Here is a 26,290-nt window from a genome sequence, read left to right as displayed (position 1 = left end):
ATGAATCATCAGACAGTGTTAGCCACTTCTGCAGCTCTCCCAACCATCCCTCACAGCTCCCTTAAAAGACATTGCCTTGAAAAGGCATTGGAAAATTGACACAAACTGGTGACGCTACCAGAGAACATAGAAACTGAAGGTAGAGAGATGGCCCTCATTTTCCTCTGAAAGCTGCATACAAAATTAAGTTACACACATATCTGTTCTTCATTTATACCAGCAATAGCAAAAAACAAAGGAAAAATCCTTTTCATAGTGACAATAAAGATATAAAATAATTAGTAGGTGGGAACTATGTGAATAAACTACAGAATTTTAATTGAAGGCCATAAAAGAACATTTGCATAAATGTAAAGTGGCCCTAGAAGAGACTGATTATTTTAAGGATGTCATTGTTTTGTTTTTTGAATATTTATTGTGTTTTAGATAAAAACTAATTTACACAGTAAATTAGTTTCCCATTTAACAGATTTTGTATACATCGTTCCATGACATTGGTTACAGTTTTCACAGTGTGTCAGTGTTCTCATTATTTCCATTCTGTTTGTTCTGTTTCCATTGATCCAGCTTCCCTTTCCCTCCTTGCCTTCTTATCTTTGCTTTTGGGTAAATGTCAGCTGTTTGATCTCATGCAGTTGATTGTTTAAGGGAACACATTATTCATGGGTGTTATAAGCCAATCTGTTACTTGACAGAAAGGTGACCTCCAGAAAAATCTTCAATTCCAAGTTCAAAGGATATGTTAGGGTGACAGCCTTGGGGGTTCCTCTAGTCCCTCTCAGTCTAGTAGGTCTGGCCTCTTTAGGAATCTAAATTGTGTTCAACATTTTTCTCCCGTTCTATCAGGGACCTTATAATATGTCTCTGGTCAGGGTGATCAGTAGTGGTAGCTGGGTACCATCTAGTTCTGGCCTCAGGTCAGAAGAGGCCGTGGTTCATGTGGGCTATTAGTCCTATAAACCAGTTTCTTCTCTGAGTCTTTGCTTTTCTTCATTCTCTTTTGCTCCAGAGGAGTAGAGACCAATAGTTGTATCTTAGATGGCCACGTTCAAGCTTTTAAGACCCCAGATGCTACTCACCCAACTAGGATGTAGAACATCTTTATGAACTATATTATGCTACTTGACTAAGTTGTCATATAAGCCTGTGGTCCTAAACCTTTTAACCCAGTAAACCAATCCCACAAGTTGTTTGGATAGATCTAGGAAGTCTCTATAATTGTGCCCCCATGTGCTTTCTTACATATGTGGATATATATGCAGCACAGACAAACATGTATATACCTATGCCTACAGGTACACCGATACATGTGTGTTTACTTGCATGTGCCTTCCTATACATGTATATACATACATATGTAACCACACACATTTTTTGTTGTTATTACTGCTGTTGGAAACTTGTGTGTGTTAATAGTTCATACTGAAATTGTACCTTTTTTCTTATACTTCTTAGTGTCTTCATTTACCTTGATCAGGTACAGAGTTCACCCATATTTGGTATTGCCTATCCTGTCACCAAAATTAACACGTGTGTACTACCTAGAAAGTGGTTCCCCATCCCTCCCCTTCCTATCCCTGGTAACCATCAAAGCGCATTGCTTTCTGTGCGTGTATCTATTCTTAACTTTTTATAATAGTGAGATCATACAATATTTGTCCTTTTGTGATTGATTTATTCCACTCAGCATAATGTCCTCCAGATTCATCCATGTTATGTTTCACAGACTCCTCGTTATTCTTTATACTTGCATACTATTCCATGGTATGTATGTACCACAATTTTTTTATCCATTCATCCATTGATGGGCACTTTGCTATTGTGAATAATGCGGCAATGAACATAGGGTGACTGATTTTCAAATTACTTTTTAGTATAATGCTATTCTGATAAAAAACACAATGTCTTTTTCGGGGAGCCGATGGTTGGGGAGAGCAGAATTGACGAACTGCTTTTAAACATCTGAAAGAATAAAGTCAGGATGGCCAGGAAGGACATTTTGAAAAAAGTGAATAACAAGTCAGGATTTGCCTTCCCAAATATACTAAAACTTATTATAGATGTATAAGAGTTTTAAAGTATGACACTAATGGTAGAGTTGAAAGATAATGAAAGTAAAATAAACTTTATAGAATTGTTAGTATACAACTTTTTTGAAAGCACCCTCAAACATCACTTGAAAAATTAAGGATTAGTCATTCAGTAAATGGTACTAAAATTTTTGGTTAGTATATTATAACTTCAGTAGCCAAATGAGCAAAGAATATGAACAGAAAATACACAAAGGGGAAAAAAAACTAAGAACAACAATAGAAAACATAATCGACCCTTACCTAGTAATTAGGGAAGTACAAACTGAAGCAATAAAAGAATTATTTTTCACCACATGTGCAAAGATTGTTGTTCTTAGGTACCGTCTAGCTGGTTCTGACTTACAACGATCCTATTTATAACAGAAAAAATATTGCTGTGTCCTGTGCCATCTTCAGTCATTACTTGAGCCCATTTTGTCAATCCATCTTGTTGAGGGTCTTCTATTTTACTGACCCTCTACTTTACCAAGCATGATGTCTTTCTCCAGGTATCAGTCTCTCCTGAAAACATGTCCAAAGTACGTCAGACGAAGTCTCGCCATCCTTGCTTCCGAGGGGCACTCTGGCTATACTTCTTCCAGAACAGATTTGTCCATTCTTCCGCAGTCCGTGGTATATTCAGTATTCTTCACCAGCACTGTAATTCAGATGCCCTGGTGGCACAGGGCCCAGGTGGTGCCAAAAGATCAGCGATTAGAACCCACCCAGAGGCTTGGTGGAAAAAAAGACCTGGTGATTCACTCCCGTAAAGATTACAGCCTAGGAAACCTTATGGGGTAGTTCTGCTCTGTCGTATAGGGCAGCTGGGACTCAGAATCAACTCAGAGGCACCCAACAATTTGCCAAGATTAGGAAGCAGTAAAATCCAGTGTGTGCAAGAATGGCAACATGGTATCCATAAACTGCTGGTGGAAACATAAATTGGTGTAACTTTTTCTTGGAAAGAAGTTTGGTAATATGTTTTAGGAAAAAAATCTTTTTGTTTGATCCGTGCTTTCTCTTCTAATAATCTATCCTGAGGAAATAGTGGGATTCTGTAACAAATTGATTGAAACACAGTTTACAGTAGCAAAAAAACCTGGCGGTAGTCTCAACACAAATTATGGCACATTTATAAGGATACATATTTTTGAAGAATGTAATTTTTGTAGCATGTAATTTAATATTTAGAAGGGACATAAAATTATTTACAGTGTGAATCTCATTTTTTTTTTTTTTAAAAAGTTAATATATCTACGTATGTATATTTTTGAAGGCTTAAAGTGAATTTATCAAATTATCTAGGGGTGATGGAAATATCAGTAGTATATACTTTTTTTTTTCCTTTATAGCTTTCCGCACGAAGTAGGTTTTTTCAAGGTTTCCCAGTCAGAAAAACAAGCATCATTTATAAAAGTGTAAATCTCATAGGATTTCTATACAATATATTTACTTTTTGGACAAATGAGACTATAGATGATCGTAGTTTACAAATTTTTATTGCTAAATGGTAAGACCTTTGTTTTGTATATCCAGGTATAAGAATAACAGAACCCCTGGTGAATTTAATATAAAGTTTAGCAACTTAAATGGAGTTGGTTTCAATTTGGAGGTGTAAAAACTTTTGCTGTCGAGTTGGCTCTTACTCCTGGCAGCCCCATGTGTGTCAGAGTAGACTCTGCTACATAAGATATTCTTCTTTTCTAAATTTTATTTAGCTTGTCGTTGTTGAGAATATACACAGCAAAACATACAGCATTCTACATGTACAGTTAATGACATTGATTACATTCTCCAAGTTGTGCAACCATTCTCACCCTAGTTTTCCAAGTTGTTCATCTCTCAATAACATAAACTCACTGCCCACTAATGTTCCATCTGATCTATCCAGTTGCTGTTGTCAGTTTGATCCCATATAGCTAGCTCTTAAAAGAGCATAATGGTCAAGGCAGCCCTTTTTTTTTTTTTCACTAGTTAAGCTAAACTGTCATTTGGCTTTAAGATGACTTCAGGGTATATTTTTGGTTTAAGGTTTAAATATTATCTAAGGGCAGTAATTTCAGGGGTTCATCTACCGTCCATGGCTCCAAAAAGTGCAGGTCCATGAGAATTTGAAATTCTGCGTTTTCACCATTTTGATCGGGATTCTTGTGTGGAATTTTTGATCAAAATGTTCAGTAGTGATAGCCAGACACCATCTAGTTCTGGTCTCATGGCAAAGGAGGCAATTGTTCACGGAGGCAATTAGCCACCCATTCCATATGCTCATCCTGTTCCTGACCTCTCCTCCTTCCTCTGTTGCTCCAGGTGAACAGAGACCAATTGTTGAGCCTTGTATGGCTGCTTGCAAGCTTTTAAGACCCATGCGTACTATGCAGCAAACTGGGAGGTAGAAAGAACCAGTAAACACATTATTAGGCTGATTAACTGGGGTGTCCCATGAAACCATGATCCTGAAGTAGGTGAAAAAACTCAGTAAGTTAAAAGAGAAATGAAAAAATACACCTGGGTTTTTTTTAAATACTGATCCCCTCTTACGCATGTAGTTCATGAAAGAATTCACTTTCAAAAGACTTCTGATTCAAAAATTTACAACTTGCAAGTTTGAGGTTCTATAATTTTTGTATTATTCATTTAATGTATTTCTCTCCTTGATGTTCTTGGAAAAACTTTGTGACGCCCGTGTTAGAAATTTCACAGCTTTGGCAAGATTAATTCTAAATATGACAGCTGTTTAATGTAGAAAAATAATGAAATCTTTAAAATAATCCAGATAAGATGTTAAAATAAGATGATAATAGATTTCATAATCTTTGATTATCTAGGTGTGACACTTATACTGTCTTTCTCTTAAGGAACTTAAGCAAGAATTACAAATAAACCAAGTAGACCTGTGAAAGAGATAAGCAGGAAACCCTTTGGGTTAATGGTGCTGTCACCCTAACACATGAAGCAAAAGCTCGAGACTCCTCTACTTTCACCCTCATCGGCCCTTTTTTTTTTTTTTTCCCCAGTTTATTTCTGAAATAAATATTAAGGTCTCTTGAAAAATATAATGAGTACTCCCAAACCCACAAGCCCAGAACCAAAAGGTCTGGCAGTGAGCTGTAGGCAGATATGCTTTTTTCAGAATCACAATAGGTTGTAATATGACACAATCACCTCTGGCTGTGAAACACCCAGCCTAGGTGGGCCATTCCTAAAATTGTATGATTTTTATGACTCCTAAAGGAAGCAACTCCTAGGAGACAAAAATTCCAGTTCAAGCCTCTGGTTTTATTTCTGTATAGTTATAAGCCAACAATTTGTTCATTATAAATTGTTGTTGTTGCTGTTAGGTGACGTCAAGTCACCTCCGACTCATAGTGACCCTGTGCACAACAGAACGAAACACTTCCTGGTCCTGCGCCATCCTTACAGTCGTTGTTACGCTTGAGCCTATTGTTGCAGCCACTGTGTCAGTCCACCTCGTTGAGGGTCTTCCTCTTTTCTGCTGACCCTGTACTTTGCCAAGCATGATGTCCTTCTCCAGAGACTGGTCCCTCCTGAGAACATATCCAAAGTGTGTAAGATGCAGTCTCGCCATTCTTGCTCCTAATGAGCATTCTGGTTGTACTTCTTCCAAGACAGATTTGTTCGTTCTTTTGGCAGCCCATGTGTATATTCAATATTCTTTGCCAACACCACAATTCAAAGGCGTCAATTCTTCTTCGGTCTTCCTTATTCATTGTCCAGCTTTCACCTGCATATGATGCGATTGAAAATACCATGGCTTGGGTCAGGTGCACCTTAGTCTTCAAGGTGACATCTTTGCTCTAAAATACTTTAAAGAGGTCCTTCGCAGCAGACTTACCAGTGCAATGCATCTTTTGATTTCTTGACTGCTGCTTCCATGGCTGTTGATTGTGGATCCAAGTAAAATGAAATCCTTGACAACTTCAATCTTTTCTCTGTTTATCATGATGTTGTTTATTGGTCCAGTTGTGAGGATTTTTGTTTTCTTTATGTTGAGGTGCAATCCATACTGAAGGGTATGGTCTTTGATCCTCATTAGTAAGTGCTTCAAGTCCTTTTCACTTACAGCAAGCAAGGTTGTGTCATCTGCATAACACAGGTTGTTAATGAGTCTTCCTCCAATCCTGATGCCCCGTTCTTCTTTATATAGCCCAGCTTCTCAGATTATTTGCTCAGCATACAGATTAAATAGGTATGGTGAAAGAATACAACCCTGACCCACACCTTTCCTGACGTTAAACCAATCAGTATCCCCTTGTTCTGTCCAAACAACTGCCTCTTGATCTATGTAAAGGTTCCTCATGAGCACAATTAAGTGTTCTGGAATTCCCATCCTTCACAATGTTATCCATAATTTGTTATGATCCACACAGTCGAATGCCTTTGCATAGTCAATAAAGCACAGGTCGACATCCTTCTGCTATTCTCTGCTTTCAGCCAGGATCCATCTGACATCAGCAATGGTATCCCTGGTTCCACGTCTTCTTCTAAAACCGGTCTGAATTTCTGGCACTTCCCTGTTGATATACTGCTGCAGCCGTTTTTGAATGATCTTCAGCAAAATTTTGCTTGCATGTGATATTAATGATATTGTTCTATAATTTTGACATTCAGTTGGATCACCTCTCTTGGGAATAGGCATAAATATGGATCTCTTCCAGTCAGTTGGCCAGGAAGCTGTCTTCCGTATTTCTTGGCATAGACAAGTGAGTACCTCCAGCGCTGCATCTGTTTGTTGAAACATCTCAACTGATATTTCATCAATTCCTGCAGCCTCGTTTTTCGCCAATGCCTTCAGAGCAGCTTGGAGTTCTTCCTTCAGTACCATCGGTTCCTGATCATATGCTACCTCTTGAAATGGTTGAACATTGACTGATTCTTTTTGGTATAATGACTCTGTGTATTCTTTCCATCTTCTTTTGATGCTTCCTGCGTCATTTAATATTTTCCCCATAGAATCTTTCACTACTGCAACTTGAGGCTTGAATTTTTTCTTCTGTTCTTTCAGCTTGAGAAACACTGAGCATGTTCTTCCCTTTTGGTTTTCCATCTCCAACTCTTTGCACGTGTTGTTATTTTTTGTCTTCCCGAGCCGCCCTTTGAAATCTTCTGTTCAGTTGTTTTACTTCATCAGTTCTTCTTTTGCTTTAGCTGCTCGATGCTCAAGAGCAAGTTTCAGAGTCTCCTCTGACATCCATCTTGGTCTTTTCTTTATTTCCTGCCTTTTCAATGACCTCTTGCTTTCTTCATGTATGATGTCCTTGATGTCATTCCACAACTCGTCCGGTCTTTGGTCACCAGTGTTCAGTGCGTCAAAACTGTTCTTCGGATGGTCTCTAAATTCAGGTGGAATATACTCAAGGTCATATTTTGGCTCTCGTGGACTTGCTCTGATTTTCTTCAGTTTCAGCTTGAGCTTGCATATGAGCAACTGATGGTCTGTTCCACAGTCAGCCCCTGGCCTTGTTCTGACTGATGATTTTGAGCTTTTCCATCATCTCTTTCCACAGATGTAGTCAATTTGATTCTTGTGCATTCCATCTGGCGAGGTCCATGTGTATAGCCGCCATTTATGTTGGTGAAAGAAGGTATTTGCAATGAAGAAGTCGTTGGTCTTGCAAAATTCTATCATTCGATCTCCAGCATTGTTTCTATCACCAAGGCCATATTTTCCAACTACTGATCCTTCTTCTTTGTTTCCAACTTTCGCATTCCAATCACCAGTAATTATCCATGCATCTTGATTGCATCATGTTTGATCAATTTCAGACTGCAGCAGCTGAGAAAAATCTCTACTTCTTCATCTTTGGCCCTAGTGGTTGGTGCGTAAATTTGAATAAGAGTTGTATTAACCAGTCTTCCTTGTGGGCGTATGGATATTATCATATCACTGACAGCGTTGTACTTATAGATCTTGAAACGTTTTTTTTGATGATGAATGCAACACCATTGCTCTTCAAGTTGTCATTCCCAGCATAGTAGCCTATATGATTGTCTGATTCAAAATGGCCAGTTCCAGTCCATTTCAGCTTACTAATGCCTAGGATATCGATGTTCATGAGTTCTATTCCATTTTTCACGATTTCCAATTTCTTAGATTCATACTTCATACATTCCAGGTTCCGATTATTAATGGATGTTTGCAGCTGTTTCTTCTCATTTTGAATTTCTTCTCATTATAAATAGGAATAGGAAATGCAAAGAACAATGGCTTTTGAGTTAAATAAGAGTATATCAAATCATTTTGCTATTCTTTGCCCTACTATAATGCCTCCTTTTAGAATTCAAATCTGGAAGGGGTATGATGAATTGTCTTTCTATTTCCTGGCTGTTTTATTGTCTATTAGCTCTGTGTTATATGAACATTTTTGTTGTCAATACATTTTATTTCAGTGTGTTTATGTACAGTGATAGAGGATAAGCTATAATTTGCTTATACATCATTGTTTTAAATTTTTAACTTGGTGATTGGATGCAGCTGAACAAAGATGGTTTGTGTTGTTTTTCATCTTTGGTTATTGTTCTGGGGAAAAAAATGAGTGAAACAGCCATTTAACTGGTGAAAATTATTTTTAAACAACCATTTAAAGTCTCTGAGAATACCTGTCTTAAGGGCATATAGCAAATGGAGAAATATTTACTCAAGAAAATCTAATTCTCAGTGAGAGCAGCAAGAATCTGTGGCATATGGGCCACAATTTGCTCCAGCCCACCTCCTCCAGCTCATTATGATGGAATCCTCCTCATTGGGTGGGAGGGACAGGCTGCTGGTATCTCTCATACCCTCTAGCTTCATATCACAGAAGCTGTCTTCCAAGCAGGTAAGACCAAGACGACTAGGACTCCCTTGTCCACCCAGCTCCTACTCATAGAACAGAAGTCTTTTCCAGGCACAGCCGACTAATGGGCCCACTTTGCCCCAGCTTGTTCCTAGGGCAGATGCTCCATGCCAGGGAGGCCAAGTGAATGTGATCAGGGGCTAATGTCCTCACCCAGTACCTCATAGAGCACAGGTGTCACTCTGGAAGAAGTGGGCTTTTGCCTCTGTCTCCACACCAGTGCAGTGGCACAGTGGTTCTGCCTAGGGGGAGAGGCAGGTCCTAAGAGCGAAGAACTCTATAGCCCTCTCTAAGGGAACTGACGATTTGAAACAGGGTATGGGGAAATCCGTGCCTAAAGGTGGTGTTAAACAGTGGATATCTTGGTGGTGAGCAACCAAGAGGAGACTGGTAGCTCTGTGACACTAAACCTGTTGCCGTTGAGTCAATTCTGACTCACAGCAACCCTGTAGGACAGAGTAGAAGTGCCCCATAGGGTTTCCAAGGAACAGATGGTGGATTTGAACTGCTGACCTTTGGGTTTGCAGCCCAACTCTTAACCACTGGGCCACCAGGGTTCCGTATGATAGTAGCAACAAATGAAATGGTAGACCAGCTAGAAGTTTAACAGAACCAGGAAAACAAAGCTGAGAAGAATCTCCCAGGATTAGATGGAACCTCAAAGACTAGAAATACCCTGCTCCTGCAAAGAGGCCCAGCTTTTTTTGAAACAGACAGCACCCTGGGGTATTGCAAAAACAGTAGAGCAATCAACTAGCAATTCATGGAGGCTAAGAGCGAGGTAAGGAGCCCTGGTGGTACAATGGTTCGGCCCTCGCTGCTAACCGAAAGATTGGTGGTTCTGACTCACCCAGTGGCTCCACAGGATAAAGACCTGACAGTCTGCTCCTATAAAGATTACAGTCTGAAAAACCTTATGGGGCAGCTCTACTCTGTCACATGGGGTTGCTATGAGTTGAAAATCAACTTGACGGTAACTAACAACAGCACAACAACTAGGTATGTGGTACTAATAGAAGTAGATCAGCCAGAGCCTTAGAGAAATTGGAGAAAGAAACAGAGAACCCAACTGAAACCACTCCTCATTCCTGGTGGACAGGGAAACAGTGCATGCTCAAGGCTGCACCCTCTGAGAAGCAACATCATGTCTCCTTAAGTAGAAAATATCAATTAAGAGTTAGAAATTATAAAAAGAATAAAAAGTACAATAGCTGAAATGAAAAATTCACTCAGGCTGTGTAGTAGATTTGAGCTGGTAGAAGAAAGAATCAGCAAACTTGAAGATGGATCACAGAAATTATGCAGTCTGAAGAACGGAGAGAAAAAAGAATGAAGAAAAATGAATACATCCTCAGAGAAATGAGGAACACCATTAAGATCACCAGCTTATGCACAGTGGTTGAACCAAAAGAAGAGGAGAGGGAAGGGGGGTAAAAAAGTTTCCAAGAAATAATGGCCGAAATTTCCAAAATTTTGTGAAAAACATTAATCTACACTTCTGAGAAACTCAACAAACTCTAGGTAGGACAAACAAAAAGATTCATACTCAGACATAATAGCTCCCCAAAAGGTATGAAGTAAAACCTGACAGAATTGAATGGAGAAAAACAATTCAACAATAATAGTTGGACACATCAATACCCCACTTTTAGTAATGGAGCAAACAACTAGGCAGAAGATCAACAAAAGTATAGAATACTTAAACAGTGCTGTGAGTCAGCTAGACCTAGCAGACATCTGTAGAACACTCCACCCAACAAGAGCAGAATATTCATTCTTCTCAAGTGCACACGAAGCATTCTCTAGGATAGATCATATTCCAGGCCATAAAATAACTTTTAAAGGATTGTAATCATGCAAAGTATGGTCCCCGACCACAATGAATGAAATTAGAAATCAGTAACAGGAAATTTGGGAAACTCACAAATATGAAGAAATTAAGCAACACTGCTAAATAATCAATGGGACAAAAAAGAAATCACAAAAGTAGAAAATAGATGAGATGAATTAAAACAAAAAAAATACCAAAAACCCCACCCTTGTGACACAGCTAATGCAGTGCTTAGGGAGTAATTTATAGCTGCAAATAAACCTAAAACCAAACCTGTTGCTGTTGAGTCAATTCCAGCTTATATAGACTCAGTTTCAGACTAGAACTGCCCCATAGGGTTTCCAAGGCTGTAAGTCTTTATGGAAGCAGACTGCCCCATCTTCCCCAAAGTAGCTGGTTGGTTCAAACTGTCAACCTTTCAGTTAGCAGTTGATTACTTAACCACTGCACCAGCAGGGCTCCTATAGCTGCAAGTGCCTATGCTAAAAAAGAGGAAAGATCTCAAACCAGTACCCTAACCTTCTGCTGACTAAGATAGACTAGGAAGAAAGGTTTAGAGATCTACTTCCCAAAATTAGCCAATGAAAACCTTGTGGATCGCGGAATATGTCTGAGACTTTGACTCATTTGGATGTGTCATCAGAAGGGACCAATTGCTAGAAAAGGACATCATGTTTGGTAAAGTGGAGGGCCAGTGAAGGTGGGGGAAATCCTCAGTGAGATGGATTGACACAATGGCCACAACAATGGAGTGAAACATCGCAACAATCATGAAGATGACATAGGACCAGCCAACGTTTTGTTCTGCTATACATGGGGTCGTGATGAGTCATAGCTGACTTGACAGCGGTTAACAATGACAGCAGCCCACCTTCTGCCTTAAGAAACTAGGAAGAGCAAACTAAACCCAAAGCAAGCAGAAAAAAAATAAAGGTGAGAGCAGAAATAAATGAAATAGAATATAAAAATAATAGAAAAAAAAATCAACAAACCAAAAGTTTGTTCTTTGAAAAAGATCAACAAAATAGACAAATCTTTATCTAGGCTGTCCAAGGAAAAAAGAGAGAACACTCAAATTACTAAAATCATGAATGATAGAAGGGAAATTACTACTAACCTTACGGAAATAAAAAGGATTATGTGGAAATACTATAAGCAACTATATGCCGACAGATTAGATGACTTAGATGAAATGGAGAAATTCTTACAAAGACACAGGCTACTGAAACTAACTTAAAAAAAAAAATTTTTTTTTTTTTTTTTTGAGTAGGAAATTTGAATAGATTTATACCAAGTACAGAGGTTGAAGTAGTAATTTTAAATGTTCCTTCAAAAAAGCCCAAGCCCAGCAGTCTTCTCTGGTGATTTCTACCAGGCATTTACATAAGAATTAATACCAATTTCTTCACAGACTCTAACAAAATATAGAAGAGGAAGGAGGACTTTTCCAGCTCATTCTGTGAGGCCAGTATTAATCCTGATACCAAAACCAGACAAAGATATCACACAAAAAAGGAAAAAAATAGACCAGTATCTCTTATGAATACCAACAGAAAAAAATCCTCAGCAAAGCACGAGCAAACTAAATCCAGCAATATATAGAAAGTATTTTACACCATTACCAGGTGGGGTTCATCACAGGAATGCAATGTTCGTTAACACCCAAAATCAATTATAAAGTAATGCAACATCTTAAAAGAATAAAAAACAAAAAACCTCCATCACCTCAATTGCTGTTGAGTCGATTCTGACTTGTAGTGACCCTATAGTACAGGGTAGAACTGCCCCGTAGGGTTTTCAAGGAGTGGCTGGTGGATTCAAACTGTTGACCTTTTGAATAACAGGCATGTTCTTAACCATTGCACCACCAGGGCTTCGAGGATCATTTCCATAGTGCAACAAAAAGCATTTGACAAAAATCCAACACCATTTCATGATAAAAGACACCCAACAAACTAGGAATAGAAGGAAATTTCCCAACCCGGTGAAGGGCATCTGTGAAAACTCACAGCTAACAAAGTCACATTTAGTGGTGAAAGACTGAACTCTTTCCCCTTAAGATCAGGAACAAGACAAGGATGTACACTCTCAGCTACTACTATTCGCCATTGTAATGGAGGTTCCAGCCAGGACAATTAGGCAATAACAAAAAACCAAAGGCATCCACATTGCAAAACAGGAAGTAAAACTATCTCTGTTTGTGGATGACATGATCTTTTATATAAAAAATCCAGAGGAATCCACATGTACAACTATTAGAGCTAACAAATGAATTCAGCAGGATTGCAAGATACCAAATCAGTATACAAAAATCCATTTTATGTCCAGACATGGGCAGTGAACATCCTTGAAATTAAGAAAGTAATCCATTTACAGTAGCACCAAAATGAGTAAAATATTTAGGAACAATTTTAATAAAAGAACTGCAACACTGTAGATTATAAAACATTAATGAAATTAAAGATCTAAAAAAATAAACACCCATGTTCATTGATAGTTAAGATGGCAGTATTCCCCCAGTCAATTTGCAGATTTAATGCAATTCCTTTCAAAATTCCAGCTGGCTTCTTTGCAGAAATTAATAAGCACATTCTAAAATTCATATGAAAATTCAAGAGACCTCAAGTAGCCAAATCAGTCTTGTGAAAGAACTAATTGGAAGGACTGAGACACTTCCCAATTTCAAAACTTAGACTAAAACTGCAGTAATCAAGATAATGTGTTACTGGCTTAAGGATAGATATATAGATCAATGGAATAGAATTGAGGTTCAGAAATAAATCCTGATACTTAGGGTCAATTAATTTTTTTTACATGAGTCCGAGGACAATTCAATGAGGGAAATAATCATCTTTTCAATAAATGGTGCAGAACAACTGGATATCCACATGCAAAAGAATGAAATTGGACTCCTTTCTTACACCAGGCACAAAAATTACCTTGAAATGGATCAGAGACCTAAATGTAAGACTTAAAACCATAAAACTCTTAGAAGAAAACACAGGAGTAAATCTTTATGTCCTTGGGTTAGGCAGTAGTTTCTTAGATATGACAATAAAAACAAGTAACAGAAGAAAAAAATAGATAAATAAATTTCATTAAAATTTAAAACTTACTGTGCTGCAAACAGTGCCATCATTGACATGAGAAGACAGGATGGGAGAAAAAATTTGCAAATCATATCCTGTTAGTGGAAATGGACTTGTATCCAGAATATACCAAGAATTCTTTAAAATTAATGAAAAAATAAATAACCGAGTTTAAAAATGGGCAAAGGATCTGAATAGACATTTCTTCAAAGAAGAGATTCACATGGTCAGTAAGCATGTAAAAGATGCTCAGCGTTATTAGTCTTTGTTGTTATTGTTAGAATCAACTCATGGGAACCCCATATGTGCAGAGTAGAACTGCTCCAAGGGGTTTTCAAGACTGATTTTTCAAAAGCAGATTGCCAGGTCCATCTTCTAAGACACCACTGAGTGAGTTTGAACTACACTCCTTTTGGTTACTTAGTCCAGTGCATAACCATTTGTGCCACCTGTTAATCTTCAAGGAGATGCAAATCTAAATCACGGTAATGTACCACTTCTCATCTGATGGGATGGATGTGATCAAAGAGATAATAGCAAGCATTCATGAGCCTGTGAGAAACTGGAACCCTTATACATTGCTCTTGGTAATATAAAATGATGTAGTCTCTTTAGAAAATGGTTCAACACTTCCTTAAAATGTTAAATGTAGTTACCTTATGACTTAACAGTTCCGCTCTGATGTATGTTTCCTAGAGAAATGAAAATATACATCCGCTTAATAACAGCAATATTCACAGTAGCCAAAAATCGGAAATAATCCAGATGTCCATCAGCTGATGAATGGATAAACAAAATGTGGTGTATCCATACAATGAAATATTATATAGCAATAAAAAGAAAGTAAATATGGATATGTGCTAATACAAACGAATCTTGAAAACATCATACTAAATGAAAAAAGTTACAAAAAACAAATTGTATGATTTGCTTTATATGAAATGTCCAGAATAAGATACAGTTTCCTTCTGAGGTATGAAAATTATCTAAATCTAGATTGTGGTGATCTTCCCACAGCTCTGAGAGTATACTAAAAACTACAGAGTTTTTACACTTTAAAATAGTTGAATTGTATGTTATGTGAATTACATCTCAATAAAGCTACTTAAAACAACAACAGATAGACGTGACCATAATTGATATGAACCTACTTTAAGTGGTTCTGTGTATTTCACTGTCCAGGTTGTCACAGTTGGTAATTGTTTGATTCAAGAAAGAATATATAGTAACTGCCTAGGTTAGAAGGTAATCTGAATGGTACATTAAACCGAGTTTAAGTGTAGATACTGTATTTGCAAAAGTCTGACTTGAACTGACTGAATGTAGGAATAATTAGTATAAGTACAAAAAAAAATTTTTTTTCAGATTATGCCACATAACATATGATTGTTAAAAATCAATGACATGACACTGAAGTATAATACAGTGGAGAATTTTATTGGACTCTTTGATTAATGCCTGTTATTTGTGACTAAAAAAAAATTTCATAATAGTTTTAGTCTGTGAAGGAAAGTTGGCAAGTACTACTACAGTAAAAGTTGTTGCAATGGGTAATTATTTGTAACACTTAAAATATTTTGCCTAAAATTTTTTTTTAACAAATTATGTGGTCAGCTTAATGTGTCACACATAGAAGTGTTCATGGATGATTGCTTTGAGTACCCTGATTATTCCTTAGCTGCAGGGGTAGAAGTAAGTGGAAAGCATTTTGACTTAGTTCACTTCTCCTGCAGTCAGGGAGCAGATGATGGGAGTCTCTGGGATAGTCTAGTGTAGCATCTTGAAACTTCTTGATCAGGACTCACATTTCATGTTGCAGACATGTTCAAGCATAGGTACATGTATATATAACAGTAACAAGAAATACGGAAATAGTTACCTTTACCATATACAGTGTACTCTAGCTTTAATTTTATTTTTTCTAATACTAGTTTTGATCTAGTAAATCAATTTCAGAACCCACTAAGAGTTTTGAGAACCACAGTTTTCAAAACAGTGGCCTAGGAATAGAATTATAAATTTAAATATATTCTCTTTGAGTTTTCCTTCCTAATGGCCTTTTAAAAGTCTTTGTGTTTTGTATCAGAAAAAAACATATTTCATACTAGGAGAACAAATATGATCCTCAAGTCAAATGAAGCTTGAGATTTAAGGTTTCTTTTATTATTTAAAAAAGCAATCTGTCTGAGTTGGAAGCGAGCTGTTGCTAAAGTGTAATAAGAACCAATGTGTTTGAATGCTCAAGGAAAGTTTCCCTTGGGAATTACAGTCTAATTAGAGTTTACTTGTGATTAAAAATAATAAAAAACATGAATTAAAAACCGTCTAAAGTTATGTTATATTCATTTTGTTTTTATACTTTTGTGGAGTTACATTTTATCCTGATTTGAAGTTTTAAAATAGTTTAAATTGTATTAAACTGATTTGTTTTATCTGTTACTAAAGTTTGTCTTCAGTGATGCATCTTTGCTTTTGCTATTGAATGGGGAAAGATTTTTGTGCAAATGTTTTACCAAATATTTTTGCAGGGACACTTAGTCGATCTGGATGAACCAGCTTCGGGAGCTGGGCAAGAAGCTCTGCTTAAACAAGGGCAAGCAAAAATCATTCGATTCGAGAGACAAGCAGAAGAGTTCCTCAATGCAGTCTTTTATAGAAAAGGTTGGTTTCAGTGAAGAATGACATTTAGCATCTGCTTGTCTTATATTAATCTTAATTTGAATGCCATTTTTACAAGAGAGTCTTAAAAATATGTGTATATATATGTTTGATATCCACTCTATATTTCTCTATTTCTTTGATCAAATTAAATTTGGGATAGGGTAAGGCAAGCCCCCTTCTCCTATCCCCCTCCCTTTTTTTTGCTCTGAAGTTATGGTGCCATGTAAGTTTTCGTTAGTTTAGAAAATTATTATGAGAAAATGAAAATTTTAAGGTTTTAGCATTTCTGTATTTCGTTAATTTTTTATACATACAGTCACTGTTCAATTACCGATAATTAACCAGAGAAGTTTCATTTGGAGACAAAGTATAAATTTATATCTTGAAATTAGATTTGCAAGCATTTTTTATCCTTCATATATTCTCATTTCACTTAATTTTTTTAATTATTAGAATTAAAAAAATAGCCTCATTGTTATATACTATAACTTACCTACTTTTGAGGTGACATTTAATAATTTGACCTCTTGCATTTTTCAATTTATCTTTCTCCCTGAAATTTTGTATGCTTGTTTTATATTTCTTTTATAGTAAAAATATAAATGTATATAAAAATAAAATAGGAAATCTCTTCAATCCTAAGTGTTGAGGTTTAGGAAGTCTTCATGGAGACATTTTGTTCTTTTCCCTACCCACATAGCATAATTTCCATAAATCAAGAAGACCTTCCCTTCTCATGATCCATTCTAGTGAGAGTCTTTACTTTAAAGAAATTATTTCTAAATTCTTTTGTATTCCTGAGGCACACCTTTCCTCTAGTTTCAACATAGAGGTTACTATGATACATTCTAAAAAAGTTTCCAGCAGACTAAAAGATTCCACTTTCTTTAATATTTCCTCATATGTTCGAGTTCAGTATGAGCCAAAGCATCATGTATAATTAAGGAATGCACAGAGACAATTTTTTCAGTGATACATACAGTTTCTTCCATTAGCTCCTTAGGCAAAATTAAATCTTTTAGTACACTGTCACTTTTTTTTTTTTTAATACCCACTAGCACTCTCTGACCCTAAAGCTCTCAGCCTAGGCTCTCATGCTCAGCTTATCATTCCCATAAAACTTCCTGAATTTTAAAATTATACCCAAAATACTTGTTTCCTTGGTTAGTTTTATGAATACTGTATGTGATTGTTTATTCAAACAATTCATATTAAAAGTATAAATGACTGATAGATCAGCTCTGTCAGTTCATTACCCAAATAAAATTAAGTCATGGGTCTGATGTGTTGCTATAGCAAGCTTCATTACCTGAAAAGAACCCCTCTCCCTAATTTACACGGAAGAACCACTTTTCATCCTCTTTTTTCGTAGAGGGAGTTAACAAGGTCAGTCATAAATAAGCCAGATTCCCACAGAGAAATTCAGTCCCACTTCTCTACTAGTTCCATTACTTTGTCATGGAGGAATAAGCTATATTAACATTCTTGTCCTGTTTCTTATTTAGAAATTAACCTTTGAGCACATAAACTTTAGGGGAAGAATTTTTACCTTGGAATTGGACTCAGGATAGACTTCGAGAGAATGAGACTACTATGAAATTGTATATAAAGTTAGGTGTGTATATTTGTCTGTAAACTGGCATCCGATGCTTGGAAAAAGAACTGTTGTTTTGGAATTGAAAGTTATATACTAATATTGTTATTTTTAGATGTTTTATTAATCTTCTTGGAAATGTCTCAGAGGTGTCTGTTCGTACCCTTCAGGTTAACACCAAAAATGTTCACTATCCAGGATTATGACAGGCAATTTAGTCTGAAGAGGATATTTTGTTTTTAAAAAATAATTCAGATGCTTAGATTGTTGCTTTGTCTCCAAGTATTGTAAATTGTATATTTTAAGTATGCAGAGGTTATGTAGCAAGGTGGAAACATGGATAAAAATAAAAGTAGGCTGTTGTGGTACGTACAAATTGTATGGCATGCGTTAATTCCAATTTGAAAACACTCTATACCTTCTACAACTGTTAGAATAACATTTTTTTCAGCTTTCTTTGTCACATTTGTTTGAAAATTTGACAGTTTTCTTAATGTTAGATTTATATTTTAAAATACACAGTGGCTGTGATATAGTATTTAAATGTTTTACTGTAGTTTTAATTTTAATCTGGTTCGTGGCTTTTATTGGACTCAATTATGTGTGTTCCTCTAGGCATAGATGTGTTTGTAGATGTTATGTTTTAAGTAAGCAAAAGAACGAACTGTTCAAGAAACTTTCAAAAGATGTAGAAATTCACATGGCAGAAATGTCATCTGATTCATAAACGTTGGTTGTATGTTTTTTATGATTGTTTTAGTCATTCATTCACCAAAGAGGCAAACTGTGGTGCAGGCATGAAAACCCCAAGTTAACACTCTGTGATCTTTATCCTAAAAATCTTTTACAAAGCCGTTGAATTATATTTGTTCTAGTTTAACTTAGCTGTAAGTTCCTTACAGCTCCAAAATACTATGGGTAAAGTATTTTGCCTTTTATACTTAATCTTTAAAAGACCAAATTATTTCATTTTCCTTCCTATTTGGCACTTTCCGTTTTCTTTATTCCGTATTCTCCAGTTTTACAGGGGAAAAAAAATACACTAATGTATGTAAGATATCATATATGCTTAAATACAAATTTCCTTATGGAGGATTGTATGCTATGTAGAAAAAAATGGATCTTAATTGGAAAGTTAAATGAATGTTGATCAGAAAATCCAGTGAGTAGACATTTGGTACAGCAATGTATAGCTAGAATGTTTATTAAAACATGTAAGGAACCATTGCCAGTGATTGTAGGAACCTCTGAATTTTATCTGATTGAATACGTTTATTCTTAAACCCTCTAGAATACTCATAGTCTCTATTTATAGAGAAGACATTTAGAGGGGTAAATACTTGGTAATAGAACAGAAATGACTATCATTAGGGCAAGCCTTGTTAAACTCCTTTGAATTAAATAAATATTCTGACTTTATGGATATCTTATGGTATTGAATATTGCCTCTTCAGGGAAAAAAAAAATTGTTTTTAGGTGTCCTGTGAGGTTTTGATCATGTTGTTTTTTGGTGAGGAGTGTAGATTTTAATAGTAGTAAGAGTCAATCTTTCTTTAAATTTATAGATGAGCTTAAGTTCCTTACAGCTCCAAAATACTATGGGTAAAAGTATTTTGCCTTTTATACTTAATCTTTAAAAGACCAAGAACACCGAGATTTTCTGAGAGCAAGAGGTGGCAGTCTGCTTCCGTAAAGATTACAGCCTCGGGAACCCTATGAGGCATTTCTCCTCTGTCCTGTGAGGTCACTGTGAGTCGGAATTGACTTGACAGCAATGGGTAATGGTTTATTGGCACGTCTACCACAAACATTGTGAAGTGTGCTGGGGAGTAAAGGTCGCAGATGGAACATTAAGATGAGACAAGTTCTAATCAAAGGTCTACAGCTAACCATCTCTACAAACTTGAACAGGTCACTTACTCTTTAGATCATTTTTCCCTCATTTGTAAAAAAAGATGGTGATTTGATTCATCCATTTCTTATCCATGTAATATGAATGCATACGTTACACCAGGCAAGATTAGGTGCTGAATATACACAGGAAACAAACACAGCCTCTGCTCTTGGGAAGCTTAGTCTGCCTGGTAGACTATTATGGTGTGGTAATGATAGAGGCGTGGTGTTAATAATACTTTTATTTATACAAAACATTTCCCCTTTGATTTTATCCTATTTGACTTTTAAGATCACTTCCAGTGCTAAAAGTTGTGAGTCAGTGAATTTTTATGGCCTTTATTTTAAAATTAAGAGGAGATGACTGGGGAAAAATCTAGGGGAAACCTGATGTGATCTGTAGGTGGTAAACAGGAGAGTAATTATTTCATTAGAGAAAGGTTTTGGGATTTCTGTATCAGGTAAGTGATTCTTGCCCATAAGATATACTATTTGTTATCCCTGTATTTAATTTCATAATCCTGGAGGAAATGTTTAGAAATATTTTAATGATAATTTTATTTTTAAAAATCTGCAATTTATAAGCTTAGAAATTAAAAATATAATTCAAAGAGGGAATACAATTTTTAGGATATTGCATTTTAAGAAAAAAATAAAATGAAATTTTATGTTTGATTGAAAGCTGTCTTTTTTTAGTACATTGTCCCACTTTAAAAGTAAATAAATCTTTGTTTACAGACAGTCCCTGGGTCTCCGACCCCAATATTCCCCTAGTGGCCCGTGAGATCATGCAGCGAATGATCCAACAATTTGCTGCTGAATATACCTCAAAAAATAGCTCTACTCAGGACCCCAGCCAGCCCAATAGCACAAAGAACCAAAGCCTGCCGAAAGCATCTCCAGTCACCACCTCTCCCACGGCTGCAACTACTCAGAACCCTGTGCTCAGCAAACTTCTCATGGCTGACCAAGACTCGCCTCTGGACCTTACTGTCAGAAAGTCTCAGTCAGAACCTAGCGAACAAGGTATGGTTTGATGTTAAGGTCTCCTCTATCCAAGCGGAATAATTTGGGGAGAAAAAAAAAATATCAGCAATTAGGGCAGCAGCAGCAATAATAAGATGAAAACTAATGTGATTCTTAAATTATTCCTGACTGTGCAGTGATGGAGAAGCACAGATGAAGTGGCTACCTTACCCATCAGCACTTAGTAAAAATTATTGATGTACCACCCAGGAAAATTAGGCAGTTATAGTTATTACTGAACTTGTAAGTTATTTGATATTTATGTAAGCATAACCTTTCCAAAACATTGTCATACCCATTTTTTTATTTGGACTCCTATAAAAAATTAAGCTTTCCTTTATCCATCAGTGGTCTAAGATTAGCACCTATCTGAGAAATAAGCTTGCCTTTACTTGTTAGGTAGAAGTTGTATACTGCATAGAGGTTATAAGCCAAAAGTATATACTATTTGCATTTTTTTAAAAGAAACTTACTAGGGTCAAAAATCTTTAAATGAGAAGAAGACAGTAGAACACATTTTAGACTGAGAAGTTCAGGGTAGTTTGACTAGTAATTTCAGAATTAAGTAAATTTTAAGTATTCAGTGTTTTATAAATATATAAACACATACACACATACGTGCACAGTATTATGAACTAGCCTTAGAGTAAAAAGAAAAATTTTTGGTCCTAATTAGTTGAATAGGTTAGCAAGTGTTTTTTGAGTTTCTGAAACATTTATTCTCTTCAATAGATTAAATATTCCTATTGCTTTGTAATCCCATTTTACCTTTAATTTCACAAGAATGAACTGAGCATTTCAGCACAGCCGTTGTTCTGAGCCTTCACACATTGTACATTGGTGATATCTGTACTGATTAGGTTTTATTGTTGTAGAAATTGCATAAGTGTATGTGGAAAGGCTGAGGTGTGTGGATTTATTGGTGAGGAATACATGTATTTTGGAAAATAAATTAATTTAATTTTTAAAAGACTTTCTTTTGCTTAGCCTAAGTAATTTATGAAGGGATTACATTTAATGGACTGGCTGTAGTTGCTTACTAAAGAATATATTCTTTGAGTAGTTTTCCTTTGCTTTTTTCCTGTCTCTGTGTCATTAAACGGCAATTAGAATCTCTTAAATTCTGAGAGATTTCCTAACAGGAGATCTCATAGTTGTCCAGTGTTCACATTGAACATTGTACCTTTGGTTACCATATTTGCAAAATTCTTTGTTTTGTTAGGTTCTCTCCCCCACCCCCCATATTGATACTCATTGGAAACCTCATTGCTCTAAATATTGCATTAAAATCTTCAGGTTTACAGTAGGAAAATGACAGCATTGAGGCTATATTTAAAGGCTATTTTTATTAATAATGGAGGATAACATACAAAGAGGCCACTCAGTCTAATTTAACTTTCTATCACTGGTGTCGTAATTAAGAAATATGTTTATTGACAGCATGTGCTCCCCAAGAGAAATTTTAACTACAAGATTATAATGAATAGACTACAAATGAAACAGAATTTTTAAAACTACATTTCTCTAATGAATTTTAGTATGCTTTCAACTTTAATCACAATATTTATTGGTAGACTTAAAGTAGGTTGCTTGTTTGATTAGACAGACTTAAAAAGTCTTTCAATAGTACTATCTTTGATTCAAAAACTTTTCAGCAGTGCATTTTGTGTGTTAGATGTCTAATTGGGTTAGGATATGTGATTCCATAAAATTACAATTATATTATAAATGTTAATTACTTTAAGGGAGAGAACTTAGATATATGTGAATATGGGCTTTTTTGTTTGTTTGGCTGTCTACAAACTCAGAGCATGTGTATTTTTAACAGCCTGAAATAGGAAGTTACAACGTCCTCAGACACAAGTCTTAAGTAGGTTCTATACTCAGGCAGTTTTTAATATAACTAGATAGCAGAGCCTCTCTGCTGGCACCTGAAAATCAGATGCATTGAATATTATTTTGCTCTGTTAATTTTGGAAAGAATGGCAGCTTTAAGAGTCCAGACTGCGAGATTTCTAGATGTGTCTATAAGGAAAAAAAAAGTCTTTGAGCGGGAAAAAGATCTTCTGATTTTGTATATCAGTAACATGAATTTGTAATTTGGTCTTACTTCAATAAAATTGTAACACCTCCAGGCACTTAACCAGTATCAAGACTGTTTCTTCTTTCTTTCCCTAAACTTTGCCTACCAGTTTGTAATACCTTATTTGTGGAAAAACTGCCTTTGAAAATTTCTCAAGTGAATTTTGAATCTTTGAAGATTTCTTCAAAAGATTGACTTCAAATGTACAATTTTTTTTGCAGATGTGTCCAAAGAGGAATTAGGACCTACCCACATTATAAATAGTTAACAACTGTTTTATACATATATAGATGTAATTTAATCAAAATCCAGCCTTTATATACTTTTGATGTTTTTGGTTATATAGTTTGTATGGCATTGTGTGGAACATTAAAAACTCATATGGTTTGATCAAGGTAAATTTAGAAAGTGAAGCCTAGTAGTCCTAGTGCAGAACCTCATGCCGGGTAAACTGGTATTTCTAATACCTCGCTCTATCTTAACATTTCCTATGACCTGCTTTACCTCTTCTTTTTACCCAATTAATAAAATATTTAACCCTTGGTAATATTAAACATAACATGCTCTGCTAAATTTATATAGCTTCAGGAGGAAAAATTATACTGAATTTATTATGTGAATTGATTTACTAACTCAAATACATATGTGGCTAGTATACCTGTTAGTTGACTAGAGCTACCACTTTTTCAGTTTTAGCCTACACAATTCACGTTCGCTCCTAGCTTTTAATATCTTCAGATGTTCCTTTGTGTCTCTACAGACGGTGTACTTGATCTGTCCACTAAGAAAAGTCCATGTGCTGGCAGCACTTCCCTGAGCCATTCTACAGGCTGCTCCAGTACTCAAGGGAACGGGTAAGGGAAAATATTTGTAGCCTTCCATAGTTTTATATAGATAATGTATCAAAGATTGGTGCAAGTCTCCCTTGTATATTTTAATAAGTAACCCTTCAAAGTAACAGGCTCATAGGTGGGACTATTGTAAAATGACTTTTAATCTATCAAGTAAAAGTATAATCTGTGCAATCTAAACTCGGCTAGTATAGATCAGTTTTAAATAGTAAATAATCATGATTATGGCAAGACTAAGTCTTTGGACTTTTTGTTGCTGAGTGTTTTGGAGTGTGAAACCCTAGCTAAATAATTCCAAAGTGAAGATGTAAAGGCAGTATTGTGTGTGCTGAAGTTTTAGAATGAAAATTGGACTCAAGTATTTAACTTGCTATCTCTAGCGGTGTGTGTGTGTGTGTGTATTTGTTTTTGGTTTGGTTTTGTTTGTTGACTCGAACTGTAATTTTAACTTTGTATTACAGTTCAGAAAATGTAATTATATGTTTTTTGTTTTCTAATAGGTAAGAATGGTTGTAGATGTTGATGGATAGCTATTTTATGCTGCCAGGACATTATTACATGCTCAGTTTTGATAACTCATAGCAAAGTTAAGTGAATTCTCCAACTACCTAATTATACAGTATAAGAATTGTCGAATCCTCACTATGTGTGTACCTTGTAGCCATTTAGAAAAGTCAGGTATTGAAGATATTTAGAAGTCATATTGAGAAGGTACTTCCGTATAACTGTGTTGTGACCAAAAGTCACTTTCATCTAGATATGAAAAATAACTTCAATAGGTCTAAATTAAATAGGTTTATTTAACTTGTAGAATATAAACTTGGGAAATTGTTTAGGCAATAAAGTAACAAGTAGACACCAAATGGGCTAACTTTTTCCAACTTATTCTTAATTACCTTGAAACTGAGGGATTCCTTTACTGACTTCTAAAATACCCCTACCCCCTTTATTTTCTCTAAAATTTTGTTATTTTTCTGTTCCTCACTTCCTTTTTTTCATCTAAAAATAACTGTTAATCTATTTTACATAGTTTACTATTTTTTCTTAAACTCTTCTTTTCACTATATACTATGTATAAGTCAGCATGGTCCCAAGTCAGTGAGTTCCAGACACGTACACACACACAAATCTTAAGTTGTATAATTAAGGGTATATGCAGGAGAATCGCAAATGTGGTTTACATAAATGACTCTCTTGCTTGCAGTTCACTTTAAACTGGGCTACCAAGTCCATGTATTATATGGTTGAAGTTGCTGTGTTTATCCCTCCGAATGGAAGGTGTTTTCTACATGCTTTTGTTTTACGGGAGACAAATAGACCAAAAGTACTGCCCATATTTTAGTTGAATATTCAGTTGTTATCCTTGCTGTGTTACTTACTATGACAGCACAGAGTGTCCCTATGGACTCATGGAGAACCTATGTGGCTTACCATCATTCATGCAAAATTCACTATTGTGCCTAGTTAATGTAATCATTCCCCTTGGGCATGCTTTGCCAGTTGCCAATCTTGATAATCTTTCTCTGTTGTGAAAATCAGAATTATGAATTAGCTTTGTGTGAACATTATTTGAAAGCTATCCACTTAAAATACCAAAATAGATGCTTAATATTTCAAGAAGAGAAGTTTTTTTTTAACCAAAGGAAACTACCGTGAAGTTGTTCATGTACCTCTGACAATGATTACTTCGACTAAAATTTAAGGAACAAATTTGTGGGGAAAATAAAGAGTAATTTCTTTAAAGCTTGGAATATTTTAAATGCAGAATCAGTAATACTCATGTATCTGCAACTGATAGTATTTTAAAATGGAGAAGTATGGTAAGTTATAATGCGCAATGGGTTTTTTAGTTTTGTTTTTAATTTTTGGCCGCAGCTATATATTTTTTTTCCAAGCAAAATAAGGAATGCTATTTGGAGTTGTTTGATTTTTAATAATGAACATCAACTTGTTTGTGGGACAAATGAGCAATTATATGAGTTCCACCAGTGTAAATGGTTCCAGTTTTGCAGCTGGTTGTCACGAATGTTGAATATGTTGCATTAAAATAAATAATTTGGCTTACTCTTTTATTACTGTACTTGTTTAGTGGTAACGTCACATTGGTAACACAATTCTGTGTAGATCTATGGAGACTGATGATTACTTTGTAATTAATAATTAAGGTGCTATTTTCAGACAGTTGCGCGAAACTTTTTCTCCGAAAATTTGTGAACCCAGCCAGAGACCAGCTGACAGGTTTAATTTTTCTTTGCCCAAAAAGCTCCTGTTTTTGTTTTTTTGTTGTTTTTTTCTTTTTTCCTTTTTCTTTTTTTGTGAACAAGTTTTAAAACTAA

At 35.7% G+C, this 26,290-nt stretch overlaps 1 protein-coding gene across 19 annotated transcripts in view; it reads left to right on the top strand.

The window, feature by feature from the left end:
* LCOR (ligand dependent nuclear receptor corepressor) overlaps positions 1 to 26,290 on the top strand; it is a 147,279-nt gene that overhangs the window by 84,598 nt on the left and 36,391 nt on the right. For 10 of the 19 annotated variants that reach the window (XM_064269507.1, XM_064269515.1, XM_064269513.1 and 7 more), the window contains 2 exons: positions 20,733 to 21,020; positions 23,864 to 23,957. In XM_064269507.1, the coding sequence (XP_064125577.1) occupies positions 20,783 to 21,020; positions 23,864 to 23,957 (332 nt within the window). In that variant the 5' untranslated portion in view covers positions 20,733 to 20,782. Of the gene's footprint in view, positions 1 to 16,374; positions 16,508 to 20,732; positions 21,021 to 23,863; positions 23,958 to 26,290 lie in introns of all 19 variants that reach the window. The other 9 variants (XM_064269503.1, XM_064269505.1, XM_064269504.1 and 6 more) reach the window with 1 other exon arrangement.

The sequence above is a fragment of the Loxodonta africana genome, chromosome 16 (genome assembly GCF_030014295.1).
Source record: "Loxodonta africana isolate mLoxAfr1 chromosome 16, mLoxAfr1.hap2, whole genome shotgun sequence".
Lineage (NCBI taxonomy): Eukaryota > Metazoa > Chordata > Mammalia > Proboscidea > Elephantidae > Loxodonta > Loxodonta africana.
The sequence above is the reverse complement of the archived record's forward strand: the minus strand, read 5'-3'. Positions and strand labels throughout refer to the sequence as shown.